General features: G+C 42.9%; 1 protein-coding gene across 20 annotated transcripts in view; it reads left to right on the plus strand.

Annotated features, from left to right (window-relative positions):
- The window catches only part of RABGAP1L (RAB GTPase activating protein 1 like), a 371,757-nt gene that overhangs the window by 107,934 nt on the left and 238,345 nt on the right, over positions 1–25,478 (plus strand). For 18 of the 20 annotated variants that reach the window (XM_061634135.1, XM_061634138.1, XM_061634125.1 and 15 more), the window contains 2 exons: positions 1,497–1,590; positions 20,619–20,769. In XM_061634135.1, the coding sequence (XP_061490119.1) occupies positions 1,497–1,590; positions 20,619–20,769 (245 nt within the window). Of the gene's footprint in view, positions 1–1,496; positions 1,591–20,618; positions 20,770–21,962; positions 22,074–22,119; positions 22,141–25,478 lie in introns of those variants that run through there. The other 2 variants (XM_061634142.1, XM_061634144.1) reach the window with 2 other exon arrangements.

Genomic DNA, 25,478 nt, shown 5'->3' on the forward strand with positions numbered 1-25,478 from the left:
ATGTGGGTTGTCCTGCTCACCTGTCAAAGCTGGCCCCACAGGGTAGGGGCAGTTAAAGATCTGGCCTGCAGAGCCTAAAAGATTTCCCACCCTTGGGAAATGTACTGGGATAGGGAATCTTTTTCCTGGTGGGCCAGATCTTTATCTTTCCCACCCCTGCAAGCGAACTTTGATAGGTAGGTAGGGACCACTTACTTGTCAATCATCTGACATCATAGTGACAACAGGTAACTGACACCTGTCAATGTTGGTCTGTGGGTGAAGATAGGGTTTGCTCATTCCTGTGTACAGTATTCCCAAATGCCTGACAATCACTTAGGAAGCACTGTGCAAAGCACTTTGCAAGCTCTTTGTTCATTGTTTCCCAAGTGCCAAGTACTGAGCTTCCAAAGCACTTTGTGCAGTGTTTCTGAAGTGCAGAACAATCAGCTTGTGGTCAGGTGTTTGGAAAGCACCGTGCAAAGCCCATTTCAGCCCAGCTCTGCTCTTATCTGCCCCCAGGTGGCTGTGGCTTGGCCAAAACAGCCTAGCAGGCCAAATGGAGAGGCATGGTGGGCAAAATTTGGTTTGCGGGCCAGAGGTCCCCCATATCTGATCTAGCAAGTACTTTGATGTCTGCAGTGCCACATTCTGAGAGAACAATGTGGCCTAGGTGGGAAAGAATTGGATCTTCCTAGTATTGCAGGTGGAATGCTGGTGAGATATTGGGATTTTATATTGTGTACTTCATAGTTTGGATTTTAGTGGCTTTATGTTGCAGTTTTCTGTTTTTATTTTACAGCAGGGCCCCACTCATACGGCAGGTTAGGTTCCAGACCCCCGCCAGAAAGCAAAAACCACCAAAAAGTGGATCAACTGTAGTGCGGGGGTCTGGAACCTAACCCGCTGATCGCACCAGAGGAGGAGAAGATCAGATCTTCCCCTCCTCCGGCGCGATCAGCTCAAGCGGAGGAGTCTGACCACCCCCAAGGAGGAGGAGATCAGCTGGAGCATGCTACAGCTGATCTTCCCCTCCTCCAGCATGATCAGTTCTAGCGGGGGAGTCTGATCACGCCAGGAGAGGAGAAGATCAGCTGTAGCGCATGACAGCTGATCTTCCCCTCCTCTGGCGAGATCAGTTGGAGCGTGGGGAGCTCCAGCCCACCCTCCAGCTGATCACCCCGCTGGTGCCGTATTAGCAGAACGCCAAAAAGTGGGGCGCCGAGAAGCTGGGCCCTACTGTAATCAGTTGTGAGCTGATTTGGTTCCATGTTTGGAGAAAAGCAGGATTTTTTAAAAAAAAAAGCTGAGAGAAAAAGACTAGACAACTATGCACTAAAAATTAGTGCCTGGAAGCACCTCATGTGGGTGATTAAATTCCTCACTATTTAATAAAGTGATTTGTTTTCCATCTTGCACTAATTTTGTTTACATAGCCATAAGAAGTGTGGAATGGAATTGGAATGTCTTGTGACAGTGACATTAATAAATACGTGTGTTGGTTTTTCCCCTTGCAGAAAGCGATAATGAACTCTCAAGTGGCACTGGTGATGTATCAAAGGATTGCACGGAAAAGATCTTGTATTCTTGGGGAGAATTGCTTGGAAGATGGTAAGAATTAGTTAGAATTAATTTGGAAGAAAAAATAATGACAGAGTAGAAAAACAAAATTTAGAAACAATGAGACATTTGGCTGGTGGGGTTTTCATGTAGCATCATGTGGCACTTTGCATTTTCATCGAACTCTGTGTTTAATTTTTTTTAAAAGGTTCTAGCCCTCATGATTGTAGAAATGTGCTTAAAAGAGGGCAGTATATCTCAAAGACTTGGGAATAATTTGCATAGGAGGTTCTCTCACTCTGTGTGCTTTAGCATAAAACAAAAAAAAGTTAGCTGTACTGAGGGGTGGGAAGAGAAGCTGCCTGATGTGTGACATTCTCCACATTGTGGTGGCTAGCCACTTACAGGAGATCTGTGGGTGATGCATATTTCTGTCCAGTTTCGTTGTGGCTTCCTGTGATTAGATGCTTGAATTAGCATGTCAGAGCCTCTTTTTTCTGTTTAATGGGAGAGGGGACCCACTGTATGGATATGTGCTTGTAAGAAGTTATTCTAATTAATTTAATCTCATGATTTTAGGCGATATGCAATTATTAAACATTTATGTACTTTAAAGTTTATACCTCATCATTTGGCCCAAGGCAACTAACAGTTTAGCGTTCATGAGCATTTTACATTTTGATGGCATTTGTGTTTTTAAAAATCTACAGATGTCCATAGGGTTTTTTAAAAACTAATTTTCAGTTTCAGATATACTGAAGTAACACCTCAACAGCAAACCTGAAGTGGTACAGCAAAATGTCTGCTCTTGCATTAGCTCACTGAGTCCTTCCATAACATCCCAAGTGCTGCTAGTAACTAGGGATGGGGGAGAATATCTGCAAAATCAAATTTAATACCAGATTTAGACTCAGTCTGACAGTCCACTGTCTTTTCAAACTGGCACTGATTTCTTGCGGCAGGCTGTGGCTGTCATTGGCATGGTTGTTTTCCCCAATTTCCCCCCAATTGTACATAATTATCTTCGTAATTGGATTTCTTCTAAGTTGATGCATTCTAAGCAGCTGTCTAGGTGATAAAGATTGCCGTTAACATCCATTAACCTCCCACCAATTTTCTATTTGTTTTGTTGATTCTCAGAAATGGCCATTAACATTAATGTTGTTGTTTTTTCTTAGTCTGATTCTGCCTGTTCTCTAATTCTTCTGTTCCTTAAATGATGTTTAGGTTAAGTAATCATTTCAGTCATTATTCAGTGTCAAAATAAATTGCAGAACAAACTGTAGTTTTACCCAATGATGTTTCAGTGCAATGCAATGTTTTCATCTATGAAAGACTACATAACTTTTCTCCTTAGTGACAACTTCACAGATACCGCAAACAGCACTGCAGACACTCTGCTTGGGTGTTCTGTGTAGGCTGGGACCTTAAATAATCTTTGTTGCAGAGTGTGTGGATTGTACTGACTTACTACAATGCTATTTTACACGCATGCATGAAAAAATTGACTGCTTCTTATGAATTGGTCAGGTCTGCCCATTATGCCAATTATGAAAATACTTAGGTTTTACTGCAATGCAGTGGACACAACTCTTTGAAGGCAACAGGAGGTACTACTCAGCAAGCAAATTGGTTTGGCCTTGGCTTCTAAGTTATAAAAATAAGCCCCAGAGTGCTGCTGCTGGAGGGGGGATAATGATGCTTATTTGTACTGAAGTGCATGGTGTGTGTGTGTCTGCCACTGGCATCGCCCATCCCATTGTTATATGACATAAGCGTGCACACCCACTTTGTCATCATCAGAGGGAATCCTCTAGGCTGCAGTGCTTACCAGTTCAGGAATCCTATAGGCTACCATTCCACTCTTCCTCTGGCCACCTTTTAAGAGCGAAAGGGAGGGAATTAAGCAGCACAACAGTTAGCCTGAGGCAAGAGACAGACTCAAAGGCGATTACAGTAGGGCCCCACTCATACAGCAGGTTCCGTTCCAGGCCCCTGCTGAAAAGCAAAATCCGCTGGAAAGTGGGGCCCTACTCAGCTGTAGCACTCCAGCCACTGCGCTCCAGCTGACAGCAATCAGCTGTAGTGCAGGGAGCTCCAGCCTCTGCACTCCAGCTGACAGCGATCAACTGGAGCGCACGAGCTCCCCACACTACAGCTGATCACGAGCTACAGCTGATCCCTGTCAGCTGGAGCGCAGTGGCTGGAGTTTCCCACTCTACAGCTGATCGCCCCACTGGCGCAGCTGTATTAGCTGAGCGCTGAAAAGTGGGGCACAGACAAGTGGGGCGTTACTGTATCTGCCTAACTGATATGTAAATAGGAAAAAAACATATGGAACACCATAATCATTTTCATAAGCATTTTTGTGAAAATTTTGTAATTTTTTTTTGCGAATAAAAAAAGCAGCTCAAATCCGCAAGTGCAAAAGCAAGCAGGAACAAAAAAAGGGTGAATTGGAAACAAACGGCAGACTACAAGTGGATTGGAACTAGGCAGCAAACCCCATCCCTACTGGTGACATAGTGGGACAGTGAGTGGCTCAGAGGTTACGTGCCCTGCCACCTATGCAGCTGTGGACAAGTTGCATAGTCCCAAGCAGCCCAGTTGCCCCCCAGCTGGCAGCTGCGGAAAAGGAAGGGGCTGACATGTGCAGCTGTGACAAGCTGAGCATGTCCTTGCCAGTTGGGGAGGACTAGCCTCAGAGGAAGGCAATGGTAAACCCCCTCTGAATACTGCTTACCATGACTTCCGGGAAGGGTGACTTAGCCTGTGCCTGCTTTTGAGACGGGCTCCTGCCTCAAAAGAAGCTTATTCAGATATATCAGTCAGTTTTTTCTTTTTTTTTTGACTGATTAAACTTCTCCCGGGTAGGGAGAAACGAAGAGATTAACCTCAAAGCCTATTTTTGTTGGGACGACCAGATCTCATTAATTTATGGGACGAGGTCCAGCCGACGAAGGTGGGACGGATTTTCAACAGCAAGCTCTATCTGTTAAAGCGAACGTTCATCTTATCTTCTAAGAGAGAACGCACTAACAGGCAAGCACCCTTCTTTCTATATTTTTCTTTTACTTGACTTAAATTGTTGCTGTTTAAAAGAGATTTGCCAGATTGATCGGTTTTTGACATCTCACTGGGGAGCCGTAACTTCTCTCTGCTACGCACTAATTAATAGCTTATCTCTGTTTTTGTTGCAAAAAGCTGTCCTGGATTTGCATTCTAAAGATACACACAGAAGAGGGATTTCTATTCCAGATTTTTATTTTGAAAAATATTATACTGTTTTGAGACTACTCTCTTTTTGGTCTATTTTATTTTGACGAATCTGTTTCTTGACGATTGCCATTAATTGCTTCGATCCTGGGAACTGCATTTTGTTTACTTAACTATTGGAGAGATAAGGCTGTCTGCTCTGTTTATACTGTGATGTCACCAAGTTTGGAGTATTAACCCAATTGTTGCTGAAATAAGAAGTGGTTTTCCTATATTTTTCTTTTAAAATGGCAATTAAGAAAGTGGCTGAGAATCTGGAAATAACTATGTTTCAGAGAATAATGGATGAGATTGAGATAACGAAAATTGAATTGAGTAAAATGAAGCAGGAGATTAAAGATATAAGGGTCCCTGTGAGAGAGGTGACCCTGGAAGGGGTCCCTGTGAGAGAGGAGACCCCGGAGATTGGAACAGGGGTCCCTGTGAGAGAGGAGACCCTGGAGACTGGAATAGGGGTCCCTGTGAGAGAGGAGATCCCGGAGATTGGAACAAACGTGGAACAGGAACAAGATTTGGAGTCTATGGACTTTAGAAATAAAATCTATTGTTTGGAACTCAATGTTATCTCTGAAGAAATTAATGAAGATTCTAGAGATAAAGTTATCAATGGCATGGATTATCTTCTGGACTGGAATGATGTGATGGAGCCCAATATAGAGAAAATCTATGGAATTAACTGCAGCCATGTGACAATGGAAAAACTTTTAAGAGATGACCCAGTGTATTTTGAAAAAAAGAACAGAGATATGATTTTACAGCAGTATTTCAGCAACTTATTCAGAATGGATGGCAAGAAAATATTTGGGATAGAGGTAATTCCCATCAGACTCTTATTATATGACTATGGCTTTGACAGCAAGATTATTATGGAATACTGATAATGGAAGATTGGATATTGAAATTACTGGACTTAACAAGACTACTGAAGATGGAAGATGGAAAATGGAACTAATAGAGATAATAGAACAATGGCTACTGAAATTACTGAACCTAACAGATTCTGATGTGATGGATTAATTGAAATGTTTATTTTGACTATGGTTATGACAATAAGATTATCATAATTAGTAATGAGATGGATTAATCGATATGCTTATCTGGAAAAAAAAAATTGATAGATATATTTCTTAAAGAATTGAAACCTCTCTTTGACTTTTTGTGGAAAGAATAAAGTAATGTTTATGAGATTTGATGATTAAGTAAGATAACTACTGGAGGAAAGTGATTTTATAATATGACTTAAGAGACAGGATTGCTATATATTATAGACTTATAACTGATTTGATCTTTGACAAATGGGAAGTCAATATTTTACTCTTTATTTTTTATTTTTGTTTTTTTTTTTTTTCTTTTTTTCTTTTTGTTTAACTATTTTTGATTTTGTTTTTTGTCTTTGAATGTTTTATGATTTTGTCTTGTATGTTTTATGAAAATCTGAATAAAAATTATTGAAAAAAAAAAAAATGAATACTGCTTACCATGAAATCCCTATTCATAGGGTCACCATAAGTTGGGATCGACTTGAAGGCAGTCCATTTCCATTTTTCATGCTGAACTAGCTGTAATACTTATTAGTCTTTACTAATAAGGTTTGGAAGATGGCAGATAGCTAGGAACACACCGCGCCGGTAGCTCCGCAGCTTATTTCTCATTAATGACTTCTAAATGCATTATATTTTTTTATGCTTGGCATATCTGGCACTTCGCCTCCTCTTATCTACTGCAACTGCATTATTAACTAACTCCTAATTGCCACCGACTTGGACGACCTTGGTAGCTTTCTCTTCTGCTCGGCGTTTTCTCCCTTTGTTCAAGATTGCAGCGGGCCTCAACAGCAATGAGTAAGCAGATACTTTATCTACTTAGCTGTGAGCAACCTTTCTATTTACCTACCTATCTTAATTCCTGTGCTGCCGGGCTCTGAGGAACTGATAAGGAGCAGACAAACAAAAATATGACAAGGTCTGTTTTATTGCCATTGTTATACCTTGACTCCAATAGTGAGTTTATTCCCCCCTCTTAAAGTGATATCATCACACTATGGTTCTCACTAGAAGTGGATACAGAAATCTGGGAATAATCCCTCTTCACGAGACGTCTCTGCATCCTAAAGGATTAAAGCAAACGAAGATCTCCCATTTTTTCTCTCCTAAAGAGAGAATTGATAGAACTGAGGAATCAGAGGGCACTGAGGCAGCAATAAAGTTCAAGGGGAGTTATTCCAAAAAAGATGTGGAGACAGATGCAGATAATACTACCCAGCCAATTGCCCCCATGGACCGGTCGCTTGACAACAATGGGGCCCTTCAAACGGCCACCGGTGATGCTCCCCTCTTCAGTCTAGCCCAGGAGACAGCATGGGCAGAAAATGTGAAATTGCAAGAAGTACCAAAGCTATTGGAGCCATTGGATAATAAACAACCGCATGAGTCACCAAACTGGAGGTTGCATCAATCTATGCAGCCAAACTGCAACGATTTAAAAAGCAGTATTCACCCAACTGGGTTTTCCCACTCGATAACCGAGGTAAGCCTACATGATAAAGAGATACAAGATAAAGAGGACAGCTTCACAATGGAGTGCTGCCTCCTCATGATAGCTAGAGACATTGTTTGTATTAAAAATTTTCTGACTGAATCCAATAAGCTCTTAACTATATTAGTTGAGGCTTACAGAAAATTTAATTTACTTTCTGTAAACAAGAACATGAGTACCCGGCACTGTACAAGTCATGTTCAATCAACGACACCCGCCAAGTTAAAGCATAGTGGCATTAGTGCACCTAAGAGATGCCCCAGTAAATGAAGGGACCATACTGACAAGAAGTCTAAGAACATTAAAAACATAAAGCCTCCTCGTTATAGTAAAATGAACTTCACCAGACTTTTCAAATTATTAGACTCTGCTGCCAAGCTGAGGGGAATCCAGAGAGCTAACCCTGCAAAGCAGGGTTATGATACTGCTAATGCTAATCAGGCTGGCGAAATAGTTACTCCGCACCCATTGCTTCCTCAAATTGATAGCCCACCTCAATTATTGTGCCCAAACCGAAGCGACTTATTGACGCTTGCATCTAAGGAATCAATACATTCTCGGAACTTCCCCCCAGAGCTGAGCTGGCGTCTGGTGCTTAATCACCAAAAGTTAGTTTTATCTAACTACCCGAAACCTTCAGGCTGTCGTACGCAGTTCAAACGCAAACTCCATCTTCTGAAGACCTTGGAAGGAATAACTCCTGGTCTTTTCAACTTGGAGGACATATCTCAGATAGAATATCTGCATTACAGTTACATCAATATACGCGTGATAGTGACTTTCAGCACTTCAGTTAAACCTAGTCTTCTCATTAAAAACAAAGAAGCACTCTGTTCACTGGGCATAGTGATGCACAGAAGCTTTGTGAACAGTGTCCGTCCTCAACCTCTAATTGCCTGCCCTTTACCACACAGAAAAGTGTGCCCTTCAGTTCCGCATTGTTTGGCAGTCGAAAAACTCAACACTCTGGAAGCTGAGATAGCCCCACCACCACCCAAAGCCCTCCGACTTCAGGAGAATGTGCCTGTTAACGAACATGAATCCGCTAATGACAATATAGAGAACCATGGCGGGATTGCACCGTGTACGGAAGAGGAGGAGAGGCTACTTGTTGCCTTTGGAGCTTTACCTCCATCAGACCAAACCGATATCATCTGTAGACTTCAGAGACTGACCTTACACCTTTGCGACAGGATGATGAAACCTGCGGTACCTGTCCCGAGGAAACAGACTACAAAAGAACTGAAGAGCTTTCCAAACCGCAAACTGTCAGCTGTGAAGAATGCAAGCCCCAAACCTGGGTATCCCCGGAAGGCAAATGTAACCTCCCCCTCCAGACAGTGCCTGAAGCTGATCTGCCAGCACCTAGTTTAGTCCAAAAACGTCCTTTAAACAACTCAGCATTCACTTCAACTAAGACAAGAACTGCATTATGCCCAACTCCATCTTGGATAGATTTGAGACGCCTGGAAAGAAATGAAGAAGGTTCACCGCAAAAGGCTTTAGCTTATACGGCCCCCACTTTTATTCCTGCTAAGCTGGTGGTGTCAAATGTCAGCCGATTGGATCCTTATTTAGAGGCAATAACTTCCTCGCCGGAAATGCTATCTGCAATATTTACAACTGCTGACCGGATGAATCTATGGCTCAACCAAATGCCACACGGACATCTTCTTCAGCATGACATGACCTACTCTTCATCTCGCCTATTTATACTCTCGCGGAACATGTCAGGCTGGAAGACTAAAGCCTCAGACCCATCCTTACTGGATTTCCTGAAAAGATATGATATTATTCTCCTTCAGGAGACCTGGGCCAGAGAGGAGCCTGAACTGAACGGTTTTTCGGTGTACTCTCTGGAGGCTACCCCAAGCGATAAAGGGGGACGACCTAAAGGGGGTCTTTGCGTGTTGGTTGCCACCAATCTCCGAGCTTCTTATTAGACCAACCCCTTTGTCGGGTCTAGCTATGTCGCCTGTTATCAAGTTTAAATGGGCTTGGCTTCTACTTATAAACATCTATCTCCTCTCCCTATGTCGAAAAAACATGGTGACAACTATTTATCAAAATTTGGACTATATTGTTAATTTAACAGCATTATTCCCAAAAGCCATGGTGATGATTTCCGGCGACTTTAATGCTAGATTAGGCCCAGATGATACAGCACTGTATGCCCATTTTCATGAAATCCCACCAGCTCCGGACAAGGCTCTTAATTTACCAGAACGACAATCCAAAGATTTGGGATACAATTATGCTGGCTTTTACCTACTTCAAATGCTTCACAGATTGAATCTTGTCCTGCTAAATGGATCAGTGGAAGGTGACCATTATGACGAATTTACTTATTTTTCTGGCACTGGTGCATCCTCCATAGATTTTTTTATTGTTTCCCCCGAGTTGCTTAGCGCCATATCCTCCTGTGTAGTAGGCGATCACACGGAAAGTGACCACCTACCCCTTACCCTATTCCTCCTTTGTGGAAATCAGACCATTCATGCCGATCGTGATCCAGTTTTAGAAGAAGAATATGAAATAAGAGCTGCTCGTGTTAAATGGTCTCTTAAATTAGAGACCAACCTAAAGAGAATTTTATACTCTCCCTGAGGCCTCCGCCAACGTGAATCCTTGACGACTGCAGTAACCACGGAATCAAGATCTGCTGGTGGACCTATAAAATTCGTTACGCCCTCGATGAAGCTCCACTCTCGCCCGTGCAACTCCAAACCATGGTTTGACAGGGAATGTATAGACATGAAAAAACTGCTAATTAAGAAATACAAATTGTACAGAGACATGAACTTACCAGTTTTACCTACTGAATGTTTAGATCTGAAGAAAAGATATAAACTTTTAATTAAGACAAGAAAAGTCTGGCCCAGAAACAGCACTGGCAGTCTCTGATACAAGCCTCCAAGTCTAAGGACTCAGCCACCTTCTGGAGGCTGGTGGTTAGGGGCTGGCCTAAAACTTCTACCAATTCGGATTATTATATTCCTGTGTTCTCCTGGGAGCTGCATTTTTATAACATTTATGCTAGCGGCCAAACTCGTTCTCATTCTGCTGAAATTCCTATAAAGGATCTTCCTGGGTGGCCTCCGGTCTCAACTAAGGAAGTCATTACATTAATCACAAAGCTGAAGCCAGCTAAGGCTCCGGGGCCTGATAATATCCCCCCTGAAGTTTTTTAATCAAATGCTGAGTGGTGGGCACCAGTCCTAGCAGCGTTATTTACGTGCATCGATCGCACTGCTTGCATTCCTGACGATTGGGGCTTAGCAACTATTATCCCAATTTACAAAAAAGGTTCTCGATCTGATCCCGCCCATTATTGACCTATTAGTTTGTTAAGCATCGTCGGTAAATTATATGCCAGCCACCTATTGGAAAAATTACAAAACTGGCTTGAGCATGAAAATATTCTGGCACAGGAACAAGCAGGGTTTAGGGCGGAGCGTTCTACTATTGACCATGGACTGGTTCTCCAGCATCTAGTTGAAAAATATTCAACCAAACCGAGAGGAGCCCTCTACACCACCTTCATCGACTTTAAATCAGCTTTTGATCTTATTCCTAGAGACAGGTTGTGGGAAAAATTTGAGGCCACGAACATTGACAGACGTGTGTTATTACTTATTCGGCATCTTCATGAAAACACTCAACTGCGCATAAGATGTAACACCTCTGGCAGTCTGTCTAGGCCTATTCCTACTTTCAAGGGAGTTAAACAGGGATGTATTTTGGCTCCCACCCTGTTTAATTTCTATATCAACTCCCTGGTTAGCAGTTTGTCGTCGGTCTCTTTCCATCATCCCACTCTGGCGAACAAACCTCTGTCACTTCTCTTGTATGCTGATGATGCAGTACTTTTATCTCTAACAAGCATTGGCCTGTGTCGCTAGCTGAGAGCGCTAGAGAATTATTGCCAAAAAGATCTGCTAGTAATTAACCAGGCCAAATCGAAGGTAGTGGTGTTTACCAGAAAGAAGGTGAAGCACCGCTGGCTCTTAAATGGACACCAAATCGAACAAGTATCATCTTTTAGGTACCTGGGAGTAATCTTCCATTCTTTGGGAACTTGGCAACTTCAAACTAAAACCGCTATCACCAATGCGCAGAGGAACACTAAGGCTTTCCTGTCCTTTTTTTATACCAAAGGTGGGCAACATGTTCCCTCTGCCATTCAAGTGTTCGTTGCCAAAGTTATTTCTCAAATGACATATGGCTCCCAGATAAGTGTATATGATAAATATACCCCTTTTGAAGTGGTCCAAACCAAATTCTTGAGGTCGATTTTGGGTATTCCATCTTGTGTCCCTAATGCCTACCTCCGCCTTGAAACTGGACTTCCCTTGATGGAGGGAATGGATTCTCAAGTTCAAGTACTGGTTAAAACTCCTGTTTCTACCTGTGGGCCTGGCCCCTCTTGTCCTGTTAGATGTCTTCCAGTTGAGACGGAAGAAAACTTTAACTATGGAACTCTCCAACTTAGGATTCTCGACTACTGCTACGCTTTTGCTAGGCCTCACCAAGGCGCAGGTGGCAATTCTCCAACGAATTGTCGATGCTGAATTCCAAAACCATCTCTCTCGACTAGTGCCTGAATTTGGAGCTATTCTTTGTCCTGGGCCCTTTATCCCTGCATATTACCTAACTTTCCTCCTTACCCCGAAGCTTCGAAAAGCGTTCACGATGGCCAAATTCAATGTAGTACCTTTGGCCCTCTTAGATGGTAGATTCCAAAAAATGCCTTGTGCTGAGTGGCTATGCCCCTGTGGAGCGGGTGCATTGGAAACAGTGGGACATGTTTTATTGGACTGTGCTTTCTACTATGATCTCTGATGCACGCTGATCACTCCGATCACGCAGAATCTCCCAGGCAGGGACGCTGCTTTTTATGTCAGATACCTTTTATCCGACCAAATTTCTCAGGTCACAATTATGGTTGCGAGATTTTGTGCTGCTGCTATTTCCCACCAAACAGCACGATTAACTCAACAACCAGTATAGACCTGAGATTTTGGGGTTTTTTGCTTTTAAACGTGTCCTGTTATAATATTTGTTTTGTGATCACCCAAGTTTATGTGTATTTTAGACTGGTCTCTGACTGTAATAAATTACCTTACTATACATAAAAATATGAAGCATAGCAAAATACTTCGTAATCTCTTCCAAAAGGGGAGGGGGGGCATATCCATTACTTAAATGTTACCTTTCTCTCTCTCCCCCCTCCCCCCAGTATTTTTGTAAGGCATCTAGTAAAAGTACTGTGGTGCTTCATTTCTTAAATCTTAGTGCACTTTTTAAAACTGGGTTTTCTTTCAGTTTTTTCATCCTGCGTTTTCAAATGCATGTTGAGAATATTTAATACAAAGTGAACTGATTCTTACATCATCTTGAGCAGATGCAAAGCTACCCAGCAAATAGCCCTCCACCAACTATAATACCACCCAGTTTGGCTCCTGTTTGATGTTGTTGTTCAGTGTGATCCCTAAAGTCTAACTTTGCCAACATATATATAGACTGCTTTGTTGATCTTTATACGTTTGCTCTGATTTCCAAAGGACCTGTGGGTTCTAGATTTAGTTCTTAGAGCAGTTACAGGTTTTACTAGGGTTTTTTTGTGTGTTTTATTGCTTCAAAAGGCCTTTGTGATTATAAAGCTCCCATCACATGGCCTAGCTTTAATCTAACTATGCTTGCAAATACATCCTTCATTTAGAGTATACATCTGGAATATATGTTTTTTTTACCATATTCACGATCTAGTTTCTGAAATCCTGCTAGGAAAGCTTTTCAAAATTTTTAAAAACTCATTTTTCCATGTAAGGCTATATAGGCTTCCTTGGGAATCGGGGGGGGGGATGCTTGATTTTCATAGGCCAGCTCAGCTGTAGAAGCCTTTCATTAATGGCTTCATGTTGTAATCTAATTTCTTCAGAAACTAATTTTCTGAAGAACAGATTAATTTTTTTAGAATGTTTGTGCAAGTGTATGTGAAATGGTGGTAGAGAGACAAAAATTTTCAAACTAATATTGTGTATGTGTTATGTGCCTCCAAGTCAATTATAACTTATGGCGACCCTATGAATCAGCAACCTCCAATACCATATGTTGTAAACCACCCTGTTCAGAACTTGTAAGTTCAGGCCTGTGGCTTTCTTTATGGAATCAATCCATCTCTTTTTTGGTCTTCCTCTTTTTCTACCCCCTTCTGCTTTTCCCCAGCATTATTGTCTTTTCTAGTAAATTATGTCTTCTCATTATGTGTCCAAAGTAAATAGACCATAACAAAATTAATTCCAGTGTTAAAAAAAGAGAGTAGACGCATATAACAAAAATAAATTACACCCTACCACCATAAAAAATAATGTTCTGAAAGCTCTAACAATAATTGTATCTCAAATGATGCTTTACATTTTTCTTGCCATTTAATTAAAACGTAAACTGTGAATTGTGGACTGACTCAGAAAGAAACAAAAGGTGCTTTTCTACCTTTAGGGGGAAAATAACTAAAAATCAAAGGGGAAGAGGAACTTGTATTTTTTAAAAAGCATGCTAGCATTCCCACCCCCGAAGAAAAGGCCCTGTTCTCTAGAGACCTATGCCAGACTGGGGCAGGTAGTGGTTGCTTCTCCTGGGGTGGGGGGAGGATGGAGAGGGACCCTGCCCTGGTGGAGGATGTTCCCTTGTGGTCAGAGCTTTCTCATAAGGATGAGAAGGTGGGAGAGGAGGTTCTGTCTGATGAGGAGCTTGAAGTGGTCACCCAGCAGCAGCACTTGTTTATCATAGAATAGTAGAGTTGGAAGGGGCCTATAAGGCCATTGAGTTCAACCCCTTGCTCAATGCAGGAATCCATCTTAAAACATTCCTGACAAGTGGCTGTCCAGCTGCCTCTTCAAATCCTCCAGTGTTGGAGAGCCCACCACCTCCCTAGGTAATTGGTTCCATTGTCAACCGTTAGAGCAATATGAGATGTTTCCTGATGTTCCGTTGAAATCTGGCTTCCTGTAACTTGAACCCATTATTCCATGCCCTGTACTCTGGGATGATCGAAAAGTGTGGCAACCCTTTAAGGACTTGAAAAGTGTTATCGTATCTCCACACTGTCTTCTCATGGCTAAACATGCCCAGTACTTTCAGTCTCTCCTTATAGGGCTTTGTGTCCAGTCCCCTAATCATCCTTATTGTCCTCCTCTGATCCTGTTTCAGTTTGTCTGCATCTTTCTTAAAGTGCGGTGTCCAGAACTGGTTGCAGTACTCAAGATGAGGCCTAACCAGTGCCAAATAGAGGGGAACTAGTACTTCATGTGATTTGGAAACTATACTTCTATTAATGCAGCCTAAAATAACATTTGTCTTTTTTGCAGTCACATCACACTGTTGGCTCATATTCAGCTTGTAATCGATAACAATCCCAAGATCCTTCTCACATGTCGTATTGCTGAGTCAAATATTCTTATAACTGTGCATTTGATTTCTTTTTCCTAGGGGTAGAACTTTGCACTTATCCCTGTTGAGTTTCATTCTGTTGTTATTTATTTATTTATTTATTTATTATTTCAATTTATATACCGCCCTTAGTGAAATAGCTCTCAGGGCGGTGAACAAACAAAATAAAATACAATATATCATAATAAAAATCCAAAAACATATACAAACAAACAACGAAAAGCACAGCAAAAACAAAATAAATACTACAAAAATTAAAATACATATTGCTCTGTTTTCAGAGCAATTCTCAGCTATCAAGGTCCCTTTTGAATTTTGTTTCTGTCTTCCAAGGTATTAGCTATTCCTCCCAATTTTGTAGGATCTGCAGATTTAATAAGTATTCCCTGCACCTCCTCATCCCAGTCATTAATAAAAAAGGTTCTCTCTAATGTTTCCTTGCCGAAAGTGTGCAGGATTCTGTAGCTTCTAAAGGCGTTCTTGGCTAAGGTTGCCTAGACTGCTCTGGACCCTGGAGCTAGCAGGGCCTTCGCTTCTGTGGCCACAAAGCCAGCCATGGTGCCCTTCCAACAGTCACTGGAGGATTTTTGGAAGAATGTGCACATCCCAATAAGTTAAGAATGTTCCAAAACTGACAAAGCAGCATTATATTTCAGATAAGGCAATGCAGTGCCTTAAAGTTCCATCAGTGGATCAGCCCATGGCCCGTGGCTACTTTGGCTTCTGTTGCCATTCCTTCTGAAGGGGAAGGAGGGCTGAAGGACCCTTGTGATGTTGAGGGGGCTCTTCTGCATAGTTTTGAGGCAGATGCTATGGCTTTCAGGGCAGCAGGAACCTATTTTTGCAAAGGTGGTTTTCATGTGGGCTGAGGAGTTGGGAGTGATGGAAGATGTTCCCAAGTTCCACACCGATTCCTTGAAAAAGATCTTGCATGTCTCGGCCTTGTCTGTGGATGCCTCACTGGATGTAGTCCTGCTAGGTTGAAGGCGACCACTATGGTGGTAAGGAGAAACTTTTGGCTCAAATAGTGAGAGGTGGGTCAGCCCTCTCAGTAGAAGCTGGCCAGCATCCCATTCTCTGGCTCTTAACTTTTCAGGGAATCATTTGAAAAGCATTAGGTTGAGATGAAAGATAAGAAAAAGATGCTTCCTTTGGTCAAATACTAAAGGCTTTGTGAAGCCCAGAGGTTCTGCTCATTTCAAGGCCTACTGGGCAAGGCCTGGTTGGGGCAGGGGACAATCTGCCTCTAAAGAAGGCAGTGGTGCCTCTGCCTCATCTTCCAGGTTTTCCAAAGGTGCCAAGAAGCCCACCTCCACTTGACATTACCTGGGATCTGGATCAGCTTCCTGTGGGAGCTTGGCTGCTGCACTTCATGCATGAGTGGCACAGCATCCCCTTGGACAGATGGGTACTGGACTGCGCCACAGTCAGCTACACACTGGAGTTCTCTGGAACTCCACACAACAGATTTCTTCCCACTCCAGGATTCTGGAAACCTGACAAGCACCAGAACAACAAGACCATTGACCATCCGGTTGCCATTGGCATGATAGAACTGGCGTCCACCTCACAGTAGAGGTGTGGTGTTTATTCAGTCTTTTTCTTGGTCCCCAAGAAAAATGGCAACATCAGGGCCATTTTGGATCTCAAGTGGCTCGACAAAAGCATGACTGAAGACGTTCAGGATGGAAACCCTCAGGTCAACTGTCACAGCACTAAGAAGAGGGAGACCTCTATTGATCTCTCCAAGGCGTATCTTCACATTCTGCTTTGGCCAAGGCACTGCAACTTTATTCGGTTCTTGTATGACAAAAAACACTTCCATTCCTGGGCTTGTCTTTGGCTCCAAGAGTGTTCACCAAGGTGTGGTGCCCTTGGTTGCTCACCTGCGCAACAGAGGGATCTGTCTTCATCACAATCTGGATGACATTGTAGTTGGACTTTGTCTTCGGAAAGGTGTCTTCAAGATACACAGTTGACTTTTTGGTGCCTACAAGACCTGGGTTTCTGTGGTCGATCTGGAAAAGAGTTTCCTGACTCCCATGCAATCTCTCACCCACTTGGGTGTGCTTATGGACATGGGTTGGTTTTAGATGTATCTGACTCTGGAGCAGGTTCAGGAGGTGTTGCAGCTAGTGGAGGTGGTGGTTGCCTCACAGTAACTGGATCTCTTGACCCTGGCTTAGGTTTAAGGAATGATGGTAACCTGTCACAATCTGGTTCCATGGGCTCTGTACCATTCTTGCTTCAGCAGCTCCACCTGCCCTTTCAGGACAAAATCATGGAAAGGGCAAAGCTGGAGGTGGTCCTTCCAGACAATATGCAATGGTGGCTGGCTCCATGACATCTGATTGAGGGTGTGAGTCTGGAGGATCCTCAGAAGTTGTTACTCACCACTGACACCAGCCGGTAGTCACAGGGACAGGGTGCTTGCAGAGGGAGATGGAGCTCCTATAGACCACAGCAACCCCCCCTCCCCGACCCTCAGGTCTACCCTGATGCTGAACCAGGTACCCTGCCGGACATAGCTGGGAGAGATTGATTCCTCTCTGCTCACCCACCCAGGTCTCGGTTATACATAGCAGATCGGCTGCCTCATCCACAATTAAATCATGAATGAGGGAGATCTTATTATGCACCAATCTGATGTTAAGGAGCAGCATCCAGAGGTCTGAGAGCTGGCCGATAGGGCAACCAACAAACCTGCGGGTGTGGGGAGGACCGGAACAAGGCACAGTCGTTAACTGCCTGGGCCGCATTCCCCTTACCTGGCAAGTCCTCCTCACAATGCCGTATCTCCCTCTACCCGTCACTACACTAACTGGGCCCCCCTCAAATCTCCCCATTTGGCTCTGAGTCCTCTCTCCCAGGCACATAACTCAAGACCTGCAAGTCTCACAAAAAGCCAGGCAATCTGCAAAGCAGGAGCCACCTCAGCCAGCCACCTTATGTATCCCCTCCAGGGAAGGGACAGGTGGACGATACCAGCAACAGCTGGCTGAGTACCTGGGGGCCTGGTCCTGCAAGGCGTGACACCTGCAGAGCAGAGGTCCAACAGGGAGAGGGCAGCGGTGGTAGCTGACCAGCAGCAGCAGGCAGGCAGGCAGGCAGGCAGCAGCATCAAATGGCTCTCCTTCTTCCCTGGGCGATGGTAGTCCCCTTCCTCCTGCAGGCACTGGGTCATGTATGATTTCACATCCATACATAGAGATCGGAAATACCATGGTCTGAATGATCCTGACTTTAGTGTTCAGTTATACATCTTTACATTTGAGGACCTTTTCTAGTTCTCTCACAGCTGCCCTCCCCACTCCTAGCCTTCTTCTGATTTCTTGACTATTGTCTCTATTTTGCTTAATGCATGTGCTGAGGTATTGATAATCCTTGACAAGTTCAGTGTCCTCATTGTCAACAAGTTGCATAAATCTTCTGTTGTCATTACTTTAGTCTTTTTGACGTTGAGCTGTAGTCCTGCTTTTGTGCTTTCCTCTTTAACTTTCCTCATGATCTACACAATCAGTGGCTTTGCTGTAACCTATGTCGCACATGGTGATTTTCTTCTGAAATTCCTTGGTTCATTCCATTATCCAACGTATGTTTGCTATTTGGTCTCTGATACCTCATCCTTCTCTAAATATTTGTCTGTACATACTAGTCACTGTATTATTATTGCATTTAGGGTTCTGACTATGTTTCTCTCTCCTTTTGCTTTCCTTCTCTCCTTAACCATTTTAAGAGTTCCTTCAGTCATCCGTTGAGGTCTTTCTTTTTAACTAGAGGTATTGCCTTTTTGCATTCTTTCCTGATAATGTCTCTGACTTCACTCCATAGTTCTTCTTTTTCTCTGTCAACTAAGTTTAAAGCCTCAAACCTGTTCCTTATTTGATCTTTATATGCTTCTGGGAAGTTATCTAAATTGTGTTTTGGCATTATGATTGCTTTGTTGTTCTTTAGTTTTATTCTGATTTTTTTATATGAGCAGTTCATGATCTGTACCGCAGTCTGCTCCTGGTCTTGTTTTCTCAGAAAGTATGGAAGTTCTCCATCTTCTGTTTCCAATTATATAATCAATTTGATTCCTATATTGACCATTTGGTGATGTCCACGTGTACAGTTGTCTTTTCAGTTGCTCAAAAAATGTGTTTGCAAGAAACAAATTATTGGCTTCACAGAATTCAATAAGTCTTTCTCCTGCTTCATTTGTGTCTCCTAAGCCCCATTTCCCCACCATTTCTAGTTCTTCTCTGTTCCCTACTTTTGCATTCCAGTCCTCCATGATTATCAGCACATCTTGTTTTGGTGTGTGATCAGTTTCTTCCTGTACTTTTATGTAAAATCTCTCCAATCCCTCTTCTTCTGCATTTGCCGTTGAAGCATAGACTTGGATTAGCTTGGCGATCACTCGTGACCGAGTAAGATTGTCTTTCAAAATAAAGTCTTTTCATGGGACTTTTGTTATGGAAGACGCCTGTGTGTGGTTTTGTTTTATGTGAGGAGATCGGTGCACCATGATCAACACACAATCTTGACAGAAAAAGGCTTTGATCCAATGGCATGGGTACCACGATGATTGGAAGTCCTTTATCTGCTGCAGCCTTCATCCGCCTTCACAGCCATTGTAAAACACATTGTTATCCTCTGCCTGTTCTGCTGTTGAGGACATTCTTGGATCGTTCTTTGTCTGGTTCCTCTCCCTTGACCTTACTGCCATGGGTGACCCTGCTGGGAGCACATGACTCCCGACGGAATCGCTCACAGGGCTCATTGGAACACGCAAGCCCGCTCACCACTGCAAGGCGACAATCCAGCGAGGGGATAGACTTGGATAATGATTATGTTAATAGGTTTCCCGTTGAATCTCATTGATATCAGTCACTCAGACCTTGTGTTGTAGCTCCTAATTGCTGTTGCTACATCACTTCTCACTATTAAAGCAACCCCGTTTCTTCTTAATTTCTCATTTTCTGCATAAAATACTTTGTAATTGCCTGATTGAAAATGTCCCATTTCCGTCTATTTTAATTCACTCACGCCAAATATTGTAATGTTGATACGTTCCATTTCTTGCTTGACAATTTGTAACTTTCCTTGGTTCATGCTTCTCATATTCCATGTACCTATTGTGTGTGTCGTACAACTCTGGACTCTGCTTTCGCAACTGTGCACATCAGCCTCTGGGCTTCCTTTCGGCTTTGACCCAGCTGCGTTATTAGTCACAGCACTACTCATACTTGCCCTTTGTTCTTCCCCAGTAGCTCGTTGAGTGCCTTCTTACCTGGGGGTCTCATCTTCCAGCACTATCTCGTGTTGCATTTTGGATACGCTGTTCATAAGGTTTTCATGGTAAGAGATATTCAGAAGTGGTTTACCATTGCCTTCCTCTGAGTTTGGATGCATCTTAGTCTGGTGTCTCAGCTTTGACCATTCCGCCTTGGGTGTCCCTGCTAGGAATCTAGCCTTTTGGTCTAGACTCCTGACGGCATTGCTCTCAGCTTCTTCAGCACTCTCAAATCCTCTCACCACGTTAAGGTGTGCATCCTAAAGGGGGTCTAGCTAGATAGAACTGAGGAAATCTGAAAGTTGGAATTCCTGTTTCTCTCCTTTGCAGGGCATTCAGCTGGAATAAAGCTCCTACCTCTTCTATTACTAGGTGGTAGAGAGAGGCTGTTGGGAGAGTTTGTGACACCCTAGATAAGCAGCCTTCAGCAAAGGTACTACCTCAGTTGCGGGGGGGGCTCTGATAGAAGGTATGTGTGTGTGTGTAGCTTAGGCTTGCGCTGTTCACATAATTAAAAACTGTCCATCTTTTTTGCTAGGCACAGTAACCTTGGTGTGAGACCAAAAGGATTGTCTTCACTGGTGAAGAGCGGTGTTCCAGAGGCATTAAGAGCTGAGGTATGGCAATTGCTAGCAGGATGCCACGATAACCAAGCAATGTTGGAAAAATATCGAATTCTCATCACAAAGGTCAGTCAACATTTTCATTAATATATTGGTATTATATGTGTGTGTGTGTATATATATATATAAATATGTATTGCAGATTTGTGTGTGTGTGAAATAATAAAGCTATTTCTTAAAAACCAATTGAAATTGTGACTAGAATACTCAACTCATTGCTGTGGCTACCCACTGATTTGCTTCAAGTAGAAATGAAATCCATAGCCTGGATGCTTGATATTGTGTGACATCTGCTGTTATGTGTAGTTTCTGAAACTCTGAAGTAGGATTTTTAAAGAATGTTTGTAATTAGATTGCACAGCTATACCAAAAGTTTCATTTTCTTTTACAGTTTGCAGTTTTGATCAGTATTTTCAGGGGAGTGTTTTTAAACTTGTTAAGAGCTGGGACCCACCTTGAATGCCAGCCTGCACTACGGGACTCATCTATTCCAAGAGTTTTGAGTTGCATAAGTGTGGAGCTTGCAGAAAGCATCTATATATACAGTTATTCTACTTGGTTATGTGTCCCAAGTGCTAAGCAATATTATACATGATACAGGCCAACACAGATCAACCTCTTTTCCAACTCTACAATATACTTTTTGAATTAACTCAACCTGTGGTGCAATCACACCATAGGTTTATATAATGACATAATATTGGCAGTTTTGTTTTCAGTTCTTTTCCTAATTATCTCTTGCATGGCATTCACCTTTTTCACAACTGCTACACACTAATTTAATATCTTTGAGGTCTCGTTCCAAGTTAGTTCCCCGTTCAGTTACCCTTGAAAGTATATGTGAAATTAAGGTTTTTCATCCCAACATGCATCATTTTATACTTGTTTACATTGAATTGCATGATTCACTTTATCACTCAGTTTGGAGAGGTCCTTTTGGAGCTCTTCATAGTCCCTTTTTGTTTTAATGCCCGTGGGATCATTGGAAGCTGCCTTATACTGAGTCAGACCATCGGTTCATCTAGATCAGTATTGTCTATACTGACTGGCAGCAGCTGTCCAGGGTTTCAGATGGGACATTCCCAGCCCTACCTGGAGATGCTGAAGATTGAACCTGGGACCTTCTGAATGCTCTGCCACCGACCTACAGCCCATGACCCTGAACAGTTTAGTATCAGCAAACTTGGCCACCTCATTGCTCATCCCTAACTCAAGATAACTTGTGAACAAGTTACAGGCGGTCCCCTCTTATACAGCAGGTTCCATTCCGGACTGCCGCCGTAAAGCGAAAATCGCCATAAAGCGGAACCCATTGAGGATGATGGGGCACGTCGTGCAAAAATGCCGCAAAAATGCCGCAAAAATGCCACAAAAGCACAAAACTGACTTTAAAACGGGGAATTGCCCGCCGCCGGAATGCTGGAAAGTGAAGCACCGGTAAGCAGGGCCCTACTGTAAAAAGCACAAGCCTGAATGCCCATCCTTGGGGGATTCCACCTTCTACATCTCTCCATTGAGAGAACTGTCCATTTATTCCAACTCTCTGGTTTCTGTTCCTCTACCACTTACTGGTCCATAAGAGAACATCTCTTATTCCATGACTGCTAAGCTTACTCAGGAGCTTTTGCTGTGGTACTGTGCCAAAAGATTTTTGAAAGTCCAAATATAGTGTGTCAATATGATTATCCAGTTTTCCTGGAATAGATGTTAAGCTAACTGGCCTGTAATTTCCAGGATCCCCCGGGATCCCTTTTTTTAAAAAAGGGTGTTGCATTGGCCACTTTCCCGTCCTCAGGTATGGAGGATGATCTTAGGGGCAAGTTACATACATCAGTAATTTCACATTTGAATTTTTGAGAACTTTTGGGTGGATGCCATCTGGATCTGATGATTTGTCATGTTTTATTTATCTATTACATCTAGATTAATGCTTTGTTGGAGGCAGAGCTTGGAAGTAACTAGTTACAAGTAACAAATTACTTGTAATTCATTACTTTTTTGAGTAACGAGTGGGTAATTCCTTTACATTTTGATTGCAACAGAGCTAGGAGTAATTTTACTACTTTTGTGGAGTAATTGTAACGTTTCCAGAATTACTTTTGGGCATTACTTGGGGGGGGGAGCAGGGGAAGTCTTCTGCTCCTCTGATTTGTAGATGAAAATCATGTGCCTCAAACTGGGCTTCTGTGCAGTGTCGCTCTTTCCTCATGCTCTGTGGATGGGTAGGAGGCGACGAGGGAGGAGGCAGACAGTGAGATGGGGTGGAGTGGAGAAAACAATTATTTAAAAAAATGGATAGTGGTGGTGAAGAATGGAGTGGAGGGAAAAAGAATCTGGAGGTCAAGAACATGGATAAAGGAGGAGAAGGAGGCAGCAGTAGCAGAATGGAGATAAAGAACTGTGGAGTTGAAAGATGACAATGTGTTTGTGTGTGTGTGTGTGTGTGTGTGTGTGTGTGTGTGTGTGTGAATACTATGTTTGCACACGGCACACAAAGTGGCCACCACCATCCTCTCTGGCTACTGGGCTGCATTTGCAGTATTTTAACTTTTTTGCATCTCAGGGGAAAATGTTTGCTTGAGTGAGTGTCCCTTAGTTGGTGGCAGAGCAGGGGAGGTGGTTAAGTAAGAGAGATTATGCTGGCTGGCTGAGTGGGGGGGGTTGCACTTGGTTTGACGTGCAAAGATCTGAGTAGTGGCCTCAGCCTCCCTCCCCACCACCCTTATCAGTGGAGAGACCACCATTGCTATCTTATGAATAAAAATAATTATTCTACTACCTCTGTATGTGTTTGTTTGTTTTTAATGTTGTTTTAGGCAGCAGCCAAGGCCAGCACCTTGTAGGCTTTTTTAAAAGTAACTGAAATGTAATTGTAGTGATTACTTTGGAGGAAAAGTAAAGTAACCAGTTACTTTCAGAGCAATTGTAATTGTAACGGTAACTACTACTTTTTTGGGCCATGTAACTGTAACTGTAATTTATTATTTTTTAAAAGTAATCTTCCAAGCTCTGGTTGGAGGAGGTACCATCTGACCTGGAGGCAGTGGTGAATCCCATCCACTTTGGTGGATTCTATCTGGACTGAGTGATTTATATGTTTTTATATTGTCAACAAGGCCTAACTTTGTCTCGTCACCACTGTTTGCCTCAGTTCTTCACGCTCCCTTCATGTGAAAGTTAGTTCAGCCACAGGGATCTGCCAAAAATCTTCTGCTGTGAAGACAGATTGAAAGAATTCATTCAGCTTCTTTGCAATCTCCTTATCCTCCTTTAGCCAACTTTTGAGTCCCTTGTCATCCAGTAGTCCAACCGTCTCCTGAGCTGGTCTGCTGCTTCAAATGTATTTAAATAAAGTTTTGTTGCTGGTTGTTATGTTTTTTAGCAGTGGGCTCCTTGTATTCTTTTTTAAGCATCCCTTATTGTATGTTTGCATTTCATTTGGCAAAGTTTGTGTTCCTCTTTGTTCTCCTCATTTGGACAAGACTTCCATTTTCTAAAGGAAGCCTCCTTGCCTCTAATAGCTTTTTTGACTCTGCTTATTAACCATGCAGGCATCCTCTTGAGCCTGGTGGTATATTCCTTGATCTGCAGTATACATTCTAGTTGAGCTTCTGATATTGTGGTTTTAAATCGCTCACAAACATTTTGTAGAGATTTGTCCCTCTTGATTTTGCCTTTCAACTTTTTATTCATCCCTTCATTCTTGAGAAGTTTCCTCTTTTGGAGTCAAATATGACTTTTAGGAATTCTCTGTTTACATATATATTGTATTTGATGACACTGTGGTCACTGTTTCCTGTTGGTTCAGCAATACTTGCATATTGTACTCGGTCCTGGTTGCCACTTAAGATTAAGGCCCCTCTAGTCAGTTTCATGATCAACTGTTTTAGGGCACATTCATTTAGGGTATCTAGATCAGCCTTTCCCAACCAGTGTGCCTCCAGATGGTGTTGGACCACAACTCCCATCTTTCCTGACCATTGGCAATGCTGGCTGAGGCTGATGGGAGTTGTGGTCCAACAACAGCTGGAGGCACACTGTTTGGGAAAGGCTGATCTAGAAACACACATGTCCCCAGTCTATGTGATGATAGTTGAAGTCACCTTGTAGTACAGCATTTCCTCTTTTGGATGCCTTCTCTCATGACCCCTCTATCCAGCAGTAATCTGGATGCAGAGTTGGAGGCTGCAGGGGCACCAGATGAGGACCTGGATCAGGACTCAGAGCTGACCATTGCACCTGAGGCTGTTGGACAGGAACTCTCAAGGGAACCTCTCTGAGCATGGACCCTCATGGGTACCTTCCCCTGAGTCTGAAGGGCCAGATGCCTCCCACTGCACATTACCAGTCCGGCAGTGTAGGGAGCACACACCTGGAGGAGAGGATATGGAATGGAGTAGGAGTGCCCATCTTCAAGCTAGAGAGTTGGCCCTTTAAGGTTCTGAAGTTCTCTTAAGGGAGTGGAGCCTCAAAGTGGCAGTCTGAAGACAGGCATACAAGGCCTCAGTCTGCTTCTAACCTTTGTCAGAGGAAGTTAATCAGTTGGAGCTATCAGCAACCTTTCACCAGCCTTGCCTTATTTATTTATTATTTATTTATTTTATTACATTTTTAGACCGCCCTATAGCCTTAGCCTCCAGCCTTGCCGCTTTCTCCACGGGATCCAACATTGGACCAGGACATGACATCCCCTTGATTTTATTCACCATCTCAAACTCACCCTGAGCATTTTGGTCAGGGGGACAGTAACATGTCCCTAGTACTAAATTACTTTT

Source organism: Rhineura floridana, chromosome 6, assembly GCF_030035675.1.
Source record: "Rhineura floridana isolate rRhiFlo1 chromosome 6, rRhiFlo1.hap2, whole genome shotgun sequence".
NCBI lineage: Eukaryota > Metazoa > Chordata > Lepidosauria > Squamata > Rhineuridae > Rhineura > Rhineura floridana.